General features: G+C 42.7%; 1 protein-coding gene across 1 annotated transcript in view; it reads right to left on the bottom strand.

Moving 5' to 3' along the window:
* SKAP2 (src kinase associated phosphoprotein 2) overlaps positions 1-7,409 on the bottom strand; it is a 116,743-nt gene extending 109,334 nt beyond the window's left edge. Inside the window, exon 1 of the mRNA XM_048070248.2 lies at positions 7,062-7,409. Coding sequence (XP_047926205.1) covers positions 7,062-7,110 — 49 coding nt within the window. The 5' untranslated portion in view covers positions 7,111-7,409. The remainder of the gene's footprint in view (positions 1-7,061) is intronic.
* Between the last annotated feature and the right edge of the window lie 4,469 nt (positions 7,410-11,878).

Here is an 11,878-nt window from a genome sequence, read left to right on the forward strand (position 1 = left end):
TTTCTCACCACTATTCTAGTCACTAATTTGCTCTTCCTTCTCCAGGATGATCCAATACTTGATCTCTTCTCTGACAGTTTAATGCCAAGATGCATTAGTAGTGTCAGGTACTAGTCACAAGCATCTGAGTGTAAATCCATTTCCTTTATGCTTCAGTAGCACTTGGCCCATTCATGAATTTAAAAAAATGAAAAGATAAACAGCAAGAAGAAAACCTCTTTGAGCTGGTTCCTGATTTAAACGAACTTTTACTCACCAGTTTCCAACAACACATGAAACAAATGATGCATTTCCATATTTCCATCCCTTGTTTCTAACAAAGTGAGCAGCTATTTAGAATCACGCACTGCAGAGGGAGGTCTACCACCACAGAGACTCAGCTACTCAGTTGACTATTTCCACTGAAAATACCAGAATTCCAAAGAGAAATAAACCTTGAAAACTTACTCAACTTTTCTTAAGCTTGCATGCTAAACTGCCTGATTGCTTGACTGCAGTACTTATTCTGTGTTTCTTAAATCTCATGATTTCACCTTCATCTGAACCATACCCCCGAGAAATTATTTGCCTACAGAAACGAACAACAGACACGGGGCTGAAAGATCCAATTGATAAGATCCCCTCACAAATTGCTCTGTCAATACAGGTTGCACGCTGATAGAGCTGAGAAGTCACACTACAGTAGAGCTTTGTCCGATTCAGCCGCCTCGTGTAGCTCAAGGCCTAATTGCCATTTCAGACAACTGGGAAAAGCTGAACGGCCAGTTTAATTTTGTTTCCATCTGCATTCCTTTCAGGAGGAAAAAAGTTAAGATTGTTTTTGATTTTCGTTGTTGAAACATTTCGTGCTTCTCCTTTCTTCAATAATTATAAGCAGACACCACTACAAGTTTTCTACCGTTTCAGGTCTTAGGGGCTATTTTCTTTAATAGAGACAGAAACTAAACACACGGATGCTTTCAAGAATATTGTAGGTTTTTAGCATAAAGCAAGTGCTGCATTTAAGAGCACTAATCATAATTCACAGTGCCTTGTTGTTTACAGTGCTTAATCCAACGATTACCAGTTGCACTTATAGACAAGCATACATAGGACAGAACTACCCAGTTTGCATGTCAAGGTGGGTGCAACAGGCTCTCGCAGAGGCAAACACTACGGCCTGGGCCTTCCTTTCTCCCCTCCTTCTGCAGATAACAAAAACATTAGTCACTTCTTCGCCACCTGATGAGCTCACGCCATTCAAATGACAGAATGATGAGATAGGTGCGTTTCCACTCATGGGGCAGCGAAGGCAGCCAGCTCCCTTTACGTGACCTGATGAGAATGCCGACCGACTCCCATTTCGGGCCTGGACACACGGCCATCATATGACAAGGGACACTTGCACCACGTCACCTGGTGGATGTGCTGCCGGTCACACCAGGAGGGAACGGCAGGTCAGCCCAACAATCCACCACCAGCCCTTTCCCATCTCTCTCCTCCACGCTACAGATTGCGAGAGCCAGGAGCTGGCTGCAAGCCAGGGAATTTTGGAAGGCCGGCCAGCACATTTCTGAAGGTAGCTGCAAGCTAGGCACATTTGTGCACAGACACTTTTCAAAGGTGACCAACATCAAACAGACTGCCACTTATCTTTCGGCTTTACGTAGGCTAGCATTAGAAAGCAATTAATTCATTGGGTTTCAAACTTTTTGTACAACTCATCAATACGAAACAGGCCCGAAGACAAATTATCATGCAATACCTGTGACTGCCTGTCCCTCTGCACATAAATCTGGCACCTTTTAAATCAAGAAATATTTGAGGATTTTGCTTCTGCTCCCTCCCCCCTTCTTCCCCAACTATATTCAAAAGTCTCTCTCCAGAGTTTCCTAAACTGTCTTTAAACATATATACACACACACAAATACATACCTATACCTACATAAACACCTACACAGAAACAGATATAAAATAAAAGTGACTGACACTAAGATATTTAAAAATAATCACATTGATCCAGTCTAATAAGTAGGTGAACACGCCTTTAGCACAAAGTTCTGGAAAGGACTGCCTTTACAAACCGTTGCACCTTAGATCTCCAAAAGCAAGGGTATCTTGCCTTGTTGCCACATACAAAGCGAAAATACTGAAAAACATTAATGCTCAACAATTTCTGTTAATGATTTAGAAAGCAGAAGTACCCTAAAACCACTAAGACTCCTCTGAAGAAGTAAACAGATAAGGCATCTCTTTTAAGAAGTGAAAGAAAAATGAAATCATAATCAAGGACTATATTCTAATCCCATTGACTGGGTAGCTGAGCATCCTTTCTTTACATTAAAGAGGTGAGAAAAGATCAAGCTGTAACACATTAAGCTTATCATGAAAAAACCATACTAGTACAAATCATGATCAAGTTACAAAGTGATTCCAAATGAACTATAATAAAAAATGTTAAGGATTAACCTAAAGATTTACACTGTATGCTACATTATGCTGCATCTATTGTGGTTTGTTGACATATGATTATGAAAGAAATGTAAACCCAGTCAGATGGGGAAGATAGACTCCACGTTAATTGAAAAAGACAAACTAAGTGAATAATGAGTATATAAAAAATAGCCTATGCCATTTTTATCACCCATATATGACACTTATTCTCAAATTTATGGCAGAGACAATTGAACTATGTTTCAAATCACTGGAGGTTATTTCTTACCAGGAATGCCTCCATGCATTTTTTCACCTCACTGTTTCTATTCTTATTCTATTACTATTGAAATGCATATATATTACCAAAGCTGTAAATACTTGTCTAGTTCGAAAACGTCTATAATCGCCCTGGTTTATCGTCTAAAGATGGATTCTTCAGCAAGAACCAGCACTCATTAAAGCCATGGAAATAGGAAAATGATACTTTAAAACATAGACAGGTAAAGTTTTAAATGAGAGCATCATTTTAAAAATCAAGCCAGCCAGTGAAGAAGAGCTATGCTGTACCTAGGTATTATTTGTTATGATAGGAACATAAGGAGCAAGCCCAGCAACAGCAGACAAGGAGGTCAATAAGGACAGCTAGTTTTCTGGGCATCAGGGGTAAATATAACTACTGTAGCGCTCAGAAATAAGAGGTAAGCATAAGTAAGCTTTCTTGACTCATGCACTGGATCTACCATCTCATGGTTTTCTCACCTTGCACCCTTCTGCATGCTGTTTCCAGGGTGCAATGAGACAAGTGGGCAAAACAAATATTAATTTGGAGAAAAGTTTAGAATCACAGAATCATGAAATAAGGCAATTTGGATAATACAACCAAGCATTTAAACAAACTGAATAATGTTTCAGTGGAGACAGTCTCGAAGGCAAGAACAGATTTTTTTTCTTTTTTTTTTGTAGAACAAGGAAAAATGGATATAGAACTTTCCCATCTCTATACGAACTAGAAAAAGGGTTTCATTCCATTTTCCTGATGAAAAAAAAAAAATCTTTATAACTTTTAATATATGAATACAGAAATTCAAACTAGAAACGCTGAAAAGTGCAAAAGGAGAACTGAAAAAAAAAATCAGTAAGACCCTTACTATAATCATGGATGTCATGAAGATAAGTGGAAAAGATAAAAATGCTACATATATCTAAATAGCACGACACCACCAAAAACTTACAAAATAAAGCATTCTCAACTCCTCCAACTAAATCTCCACAAATGAAAAAATTAGTTTTTTTCTTCTATCTAAATGACTGAAGCAACCAGTCTGATTTATGTTACAGAAGAAATAATATGCCTCTGGGGAAAAAGCAGCCTCTGAAGCCCTTCTCAGCTGTGAACAGGCCAAAACTTAGAATGTGCATCAAGAAGTAAGGAAAAAAAAAAAAAAGAGCAGGGGCCTCCAACATAACCATTCATAATTTGACAGCAAGAAAAAAAATATAACAAGTAACATCCCACTCTGCCAAGCATCCACAAAGAGATCCTGAACACACACACACAGGATACCTTTTCAAAAGAAGAAAAAACTGGGCTTCCTTCACTAAATCCCAAAACCTCAAGCATCATCTGGAAGGTGCAGAGACGCAGGTGGGGTATGAAGAAGTTTGATACACTACCGCACACCTCCCAGGTGTAAAGAGAGAGAGATACGAGAGCAACAAGACGACTTTCTCCCCTCACCAGAAGTTCAACTTGTGACCAGAGGACCCTGTTTCTGCTTCCAGTGTTTCCCTCCCACCACTTAAGCAAGCCAGAGATGAGAAGATGGGATTGTGAAATCCCAACAATCCTCTGCAATAAGCCCATTGCCTCACTGACCTTTCCCCTTAAGCTTTACAGAAACAGTTTCCTCCTGCTTCCAACTAATGTGGTTAGCCCTGAGCTCAAGCTGTGCTTCTGCCTGGAACATTTCAGCGCCACTGACATGCAGCTACAGTGACCCTGCCAGCATGTGTGACAGAATTTGTTTTTGTGTTGAAGATATAATATTGTTTGGGTTCAAAGTAAAGCACTCACGAGTCAGAAAGTTTCCTGTGCAACTTTAATTCATCCCCTGGCGTGTTTATTCCCATTATCACCATGTTTAACTACAGGAGCACTTAGCATGTTTTCCAGTAGGACCCCTACTTGTTCAGCATAGGGGGCGGACAGTTCTCCAACAATCAATCAAGGCCAAGCAGGGATAAGGAAATCCATATGATCGCTACTCCATTTGTTGCTGAAGTTGGGAAAAGCAGGCAAAAAGCCCTAAGATGGGGAAAAAGCACAATATTTATGAGATTTTCTATCTGTCACTGCCTCTCTGCTCTACGAACATCGGGCTAAAAAAAAGGTGCCTGACACTAGACATCAACTGCATGTTCTCGACAGAACTTGATATGAAAAAGTGCCAGGCACTCATAATGGCCGCTGAATAGAGACATCCAACTGACATTATTTTCTGGAGAAACCAGCACAGCACGGAGGCAGGTGAATCTGAATTCTACTTCTGTTCCACCATTGATTATTTTTGTGACCCCAGATCACATCTTGTTTATTACACTAATTTTACCGACGGGAAAACAATATTCTCTCATCTCAAAGAGGTGTTGAATCAATACCTGTGAGCCATTAAAATAATACATTAAGAAGCACCCTTGAAGAAGAGCATGCAGAAATGAGTAACTATCTATTCACTGCAGTCTTTGTATTGTATAAGGGATGCTTAATGAATAGCAAAGATATGACAGAGCTCCCTTCCTTCCTCCATTATCATACATCTTCAGTACGTGAATAGTTCGGGCAAAAAGCAGCAGGGCACTGCATAAATAAAGATTACCAGAACCTAAATGTGGCCACAAATGAACTGCTCATACCATTTGAACTACTCTAATTTCACAAAACTTTACTTGTAACAATTAATGGAGGGTGTTAACACACTAACTGTAAAAAGTCAGTCTTTGTTTTTGACAAACAGAATCAGGTTATTGAATTTTTACATTGCATAACCGTAATTATCCATACATTTGTTTCCCTTCTATAATTCTGCAAGTAGGGCTTAGAAGTTGCAAACTATTATTTGTTCCTCACTTCCCCATCTCCACTCTGCTAGGTTTCTGTTTGCTCTATAATTTCACCGTCATAAAATTAACAAGTGTTAAGCTCATTTTGCATCAAGTCCCAAGCCAAAATTGCATGTGAATGTAAATTAAATTGAAAATAGCGTTATGCTTATAGAAACTTATTGTGTAGCATTTATGCTACCATAATAATGACAAAAGATTTAAAGATCATTGGTAAATCATTCCATTCGCGATTATGGATGGCATTAATGAACACATCTCATTTTTTTCCAGAAAAGCTAAAGCTGTACTTAGAGTACAAACACCAGATACCTAGGCATAACTTAGGCCGCTGATCACAGCGAGTGACTCTGACAGAACACACACACATCCCTCCTGGGAGAAAATAGTTGTTTTCACAGAATGACAGAATTGAAGAGGTTGGAAGGGACCTCAAGAAATCATCGGGTCCAACCCCCCTGCCAAAGCAGGTTCCTTAGAGCAGGCTGCTTAGAGCAATTTTCTCAGTTTCGCTTCAAAACCCAAACTTTTGTAACACTTTTTCCATGGCAGACTGGAAAAAGACAAGGAGAAGGCCAAGTTTTATAGATGAGGCACCATGACAAAAAAGGAAAAGTTTGAAATTATCCCGTCTGCATCATATCAGCCTCCCCCAGAAGAGTTTCTCGGAGCGACTTCACCCAGCGAAAGTAGCTCTGAACCAGACAAAAACTTCATGCGAGCACAAGCTCCAGGACACTGCAACACCACGGAAACCACAGAGGGCTGGAAGAGCTCTCTAGGGCTTTTCTGTTATTAAGAATCTATCCCATGACGAGAAATCACCAAAAGCTTCGTTTTCTGCTGGTGGCCTTCCCTGCGGACGTTACTACAGGTGGCACGATCTCCAAGTAACGTGCTTGGGAACAGCGGCTACTGAAACTCTTAGGGAGAGTTGGCAGAAGTGCTTTCAAGGTGGGATTGAGAGGTGAGAGCAAAGCGTTTCAAGCACTAATCCTGACCACCCAAGTGTTTAAAAATGACCGGTTTCCAAAGGCGAGGAGCCCCTGGACCCAGCAGGTGCTCAGCCTTGTTAACAAGATCTTGAAGGCACGGCCAACATGCGCGGCTTAGCCTCAACTGTGCAAGTTCCTGCGGCAGAAACAGAAGTTGTCACAAGGAAGGAGCCTCTCCCGCTCAAACCGGAACCGTTTCGGGGCAGTTTCAAGACTTTTAGGGATATTTTTTTCCCCAAAAAAAAAATTAAAAAACAGAGCTGGAAGTGAGCGGGGGGCTCCGCAGCACAGCAGGGCAGGGAGCTCCGTGCCTCCCCTTCCCCTTCCCGGTGCCGCCCAGCGCCGTCGGGGCCGATCCCCGGTGCGAGGAGGGTGCAGCGGCACCCCCCGGGGGCCGCCCCGCTCCCGGTGCCGGTGCCGCTCCCGGCACAGCCCGCCGGCCCGCCCCCCGGGAAGCCAGCCCTCCTCCCTCCTCCCTCCTCCCTCCTTCCGTCCGTCGGTCCGTCCCTCCGTCCGTCGGTCCGTCCGTACCTGCCAGGAGGCCGCGGACGTCCCCGGGGATGGCGGCGGCGCCCTGCATGCTGCGGGCGGGGCGCGGACACCCCGCGGGCGGGGCGGGGCCGCTGGCCTGGGGCGCGGGCACCCGCCCGGCCCGGACGGGCAGGAAGCGGAGGCCCCGCCCACACCGGCTCCGAGGGGCGGGGCCTCGCCGCGGGGCCACGCCCCCCTCTTCGTTTCGCCCCGCCCTCCGAGGCCACCGACCCGCTGCCGGGTGTTCCCCGTAGCAACGCCCCCGCCTGTGCTGGCGGACATGTTGCGTAAGGGCGCCGTGCGGGCACGTCGCTCCTTGCCAGAAACAAGCATGGCGCCCAGCGTTAGTCGTCTGCCCGCCTCCGCCCTGAAGCCCGCAGGAGGTTGATGATTGGACGAGATGTCCGGAAGTCGCTCTCTGATTGGCCCGTTGGTTGCCCCCTATTTCCCAAGCTGAGGGAAGGAGGTTCCGTGCCCTCACCCCGTCGGGCCTGGGCTCGGCGGCTGCGAAGAGGGATAAAGATTTATCCCATTTCTCCCAAACGTCCTTTCAACCCTCGCTCGGGGCACGGTGCGGGCCTCAGGCCGCCTGTGGGAACGCTCAGCGCTGCTGAGGGAATGAGGGAGATGATCCCGTCCCTGGTGTCCGGCAGGGCCCCGCGGGCTGCCCTGCTCCCCTCACAGTCTGCCGCTATTTTGAGTCTCGGGGCCTGGGGACAGCAATGGGGACAACAGCAGGAGCTGGGGCAATAAAGACAGCGCTTGGGAGGAGGGAATCACACGCACACATGGGGCAGGCAATGAAGTGAGCGATGGCGAGTGGCTGGGGTTGGCCTCTTGGTATCCACCAGCTCAGGTGTGTAGGGAGAGGTGTTGTCGCTGAGTACCACAGCTGGGCCGATTTAGGATTACTTTCCTCACGGGGCCAGCTTTGGTGTGTTTGCCAGCAAATGGCTACTCATCTGTATTTGGAACACGCAAGTGATGTAATGTGTTTAGTGTAGAAATAGTCAAAGTAAACTACTAGCATGTGCTTCCGTGACCTCGGTGGTTTTGGCTATATCTCTGTTGTTACTAAAGGAACTGTTTGTGTTAGAGCTGCAGTTATGTTAGCACATCTGTGTATCATACTGGGGTAGAAAAAACAGCAGGGAAAAGTACTATTTATGAAATTTCACCTTTGCACCAGCATAACTGCATTAACACTTGTGGCACAGCTGGCAGTACAGCTGTATCCGTCAGGTATTAAACAGTTTCGTACTTCGGCTGATGTAGCTATGCCGGCAGAAGTCTGCAGTGTAGACATGGTGTTAGATTGTATCGTTCTCCCGACCTCTCATATCTCTTAATTCCATAGAGCAACTCGTTTCAAATACATCTGGATTTTCAAAGCATTGCAGCTTTATTACCTGATTTTATGGCCATCTTGACTGAAACTCAAGCAGTTAACTAACTGACCTGTATAATGTTGCACAATCATTTTTATGTTAGTTCTCTTAATTTCAAAATAAACATGAATGTGTATATGTGTATATGTAGATCTTGCCTTTTTGTATTTGTATAAATACCAACTACTTAGGCATTCCAAGAATATGGTTGATTAATTTTCTGTAGTTGGCAGTGAGGGCTCTTAGGGCTTATGTTAAATTACACATTTCAGATGTGCAGTCTTGGGAAGCTGCCATAAGGAACAGGAAAATGGCTTCCAGTCTAATTTACTTGCCCTTTTTCGGGTTAACTTTAATCCTGCTTTCTTATGTTGACTTTATGGCTCCATCCATTTCTGTTCCAGAAATGAGTCAAGGGTGTCACTTGAACTCTGTTGTAGTCTTGTTTTGAGATCACTTTTCCTGATAATATATTCCATATGTTTACCATTCATATGAGCTTTTCCTGGGTTTCAGAACATAAAATGAGAAGAAATAACTTACCTTTATTATTTCCCACATCCCACGCTAGTCATCCTGCTTTTTCTACTTGTTTCCTTAAAGACCTCATTGTTGCACTGAAGACCAGCCCATCACACAGCTAGCAAGATTTGTGACCCAGGCCTATTTTAAGCCTCGTCGAGTTCCAGATTTACTCTTAGTTCCCTAATTTTTAAATCTACCGCTAATAGGAAGCATAATTCAAAACAGACTCCTTCATTGAAGCATATCTGGCTTCAGAGCCATTTCAGCCTGTTTTCTGAGGATTCCACAGCTTGTGCCTCATCAAAACCAGACATACTGCATCGCCTGATCAGGCGCATAGATCAGGGATTCTTGATGTGTGGGTAGCGGCACCACAGGGAATGCACACAAGTTTATTGTCCTTCCATGTGGGGAGAGCTATGAAAACGGAGTTCATGAGGGGCAGCCTCCATCTCATCTGCAGGGAGCCCGTAGTAATACAGCTGCAGAAAGAAGAAAGTTTCCCATTCAGGAGCAACATCACCACCACCCTGCCTCGCTGAAGACATCTGACATCTCCAGCGTACTGGGAAATGGGGCATTTTTCCATGAAATGTTCCACTTCTCTGCAGCCATGCTTTTAAAACTTAAATTCTAGGTTAAAAAGCGGACAGGACCCATGTACAGCTGCTGCTTGTTCTCTGCATGTCCTTTAATAGAAAATTAATCAGATTACAGTGCATGCACCCTGGACTGTTTCACACAGGCAGGCAGTAGGCTTGTTGAGGCTACTCAGTATTCTCATCTGTTCATCCCCTGTTGGCTGTCTGTCTTCTTTTGGCAGATTTGAAACAATATAGCTAGTCAATAATCAGAATATTTATATTTTTTAATTATTTAATTACATTAAACAGTGGCTGGCAACGATTTCTGGCATGCATATATAGTTGTTAAACGGAAGGAGCACAGACTTTCTTTACAGAAGCACTTTCTTTACAAAGAAACTCAGAAAGTTCTGGGTTTAAAAAAAAATCAGAAAATTGTGTCATTGAAGGAGAGTGCTCTAAACATAGTAACTCTTTATGCATTTTAGCCATGGTCACTGCACTGAAGAAAAGCTCTGGTGTCTCTAACAGTAGAAAAACATATTTTGTACCCTTTGCCCTCTGGCAAAAGATAATTAATGTTTTGTTAGGATTTGCTACTGCTGCTCAAGTTAAAATGATTTCCTCACAGTCAGAGATACATCCAGGACATCACAGCACTTGTTTTGAGAATAAGTTTCTAAATTAACTTTGAAGTATAAAGAAAAGCTAACAACTGGATAAAATTCCATGTATCCTCTTTGACTCAGCACCCATCTCCATGAAAGCTTCCTATTTTGCTGTCTTCTTAAAGGCATCTTACACAGAAAAAAACGTCTTTTAAGCTTTCAAGTGTTGTGTGCACAGTTGGCTTGCATTGGCTGTACTTTGTTAAGATGTGGAAAAATGGTCTTGCACTTAGAAGCCAGCCCATTGAATTCAGTCCATTGAGCAAGAGCTGAACTCACTCTTCAGTTTATGGGTTGCAGTGGTTATCACAAATAGAACTGAAAATGTACTCAGTGAGAATGTAGGAGTTTTGAACACCAAGTGCTTGGTTTTTTTTGTTAGTTTCATGATGAAAAGTTGCTACAGCAACCTTTTTTTCTACATCATTTGAAGACTTTGGTGTTACTGTTGTATATGTTCAGTGTTACAAAACCAATAAACTTCTCCTGGTGAAGGTGATTTGCCGTTTATGAAGTAGTGTCTGTCTCTAAATGTTGCTTTCTGTAAACCTAACATATTTTGAGATGTCAGCCTGAGGACAGCAGTTTCCAACAGGCTTAGAAACACATCGAGAAACACAAGTCATTCCTTTCTCTTTCCATGTTCTTCCAGCTAGAACATCACAGAGAGGTACTGACATGGAAAAGACTGAGAATGATTCCCCTACACAATTTACTTATTTGTACTCTAATATATTTCACCAGTGTCTAACTTTGCCTAGCAATTATCTCTGCAAAGAAAGATTGGTGTTTATATAATCAAAACTATAGGATAATAAATATAACTTTAAATAATGTTATCTAAACACTACCTGTTGTAGGGAACATTTTTGCGTAAACATTTCTTTTTACCTGAGTATCCATTAGTTTGGATAGTATTACACACTATCCAATATTTTACTACATAAAAAAAAAATGTTCTGTAGCCTGTCAAGGACAAGTTCAGTCTCTTTTTAAAAGAAAGTTTCATTAAGAAAGCTCTCGTCAGATATAAGCTTCAGAATTTCACTAAGATCCTGTTTTGAGGTGATTTTCCAGCTGGGTAGATTCAAATGGAACATCCTGAAAGTTAGTTTTGGCACAGGTATAAGATTTCAGTGGACATTTTGTCTTGCTAAAGCCTATGAAAGTGAGCCAAAGATAACTCCCCAAGTACCACAAAAAAAAAGTCCTCCACTGTTCATCATTCAGATAGCTCCAATGGAGTTATGGAGACAACCAGCTGACAAAGAGTTGTAAGATTTCAGGTCATACTAAATCCATTTGTTCCTTTTTGTGTCTAGCCCTTTGTTCTCAGACATCTTAAAAAGAAATATCAGAGGAAAGAAGAATCTTCCTCTGCCCATGTCTCCTTTTCAGGATGTATAGAGATGAACTGATGGGTTGTCTGCGGCTGAGCATGGGTGTAGGAAGAAGGTAGAGAGAGAAGCCCTGTTTGACTTGAGTTAATAATATAGATCTTACATAAACTTTTATTTTCCCCCATTTTAACCTGGATATCTAACGAATATTTTGGAGCAATGAAAGGTCTTAATAACTCAAAGATGACTAAACATGCCTAACCATCCTATTGCATTCTCCGAAAGTAAAAGCAAAATTCCTTCCTCATTCTT

The sequence above is a fragment of the Anser cygnoides genome, chromosome 2, assembly GCF_040182565.1.
Source record: "Anser cygnoides isolate HZ-2024a breed goose chromosome 2, Taihu_goose_T2T_genome, whole genome shotgun sequence".
Classification (NCBI taxonomy): Eukaryota; Metazoa; Chordata; class Aves; order Anseriformes; family Anatidae; genus Anser; species Anser cygnoides.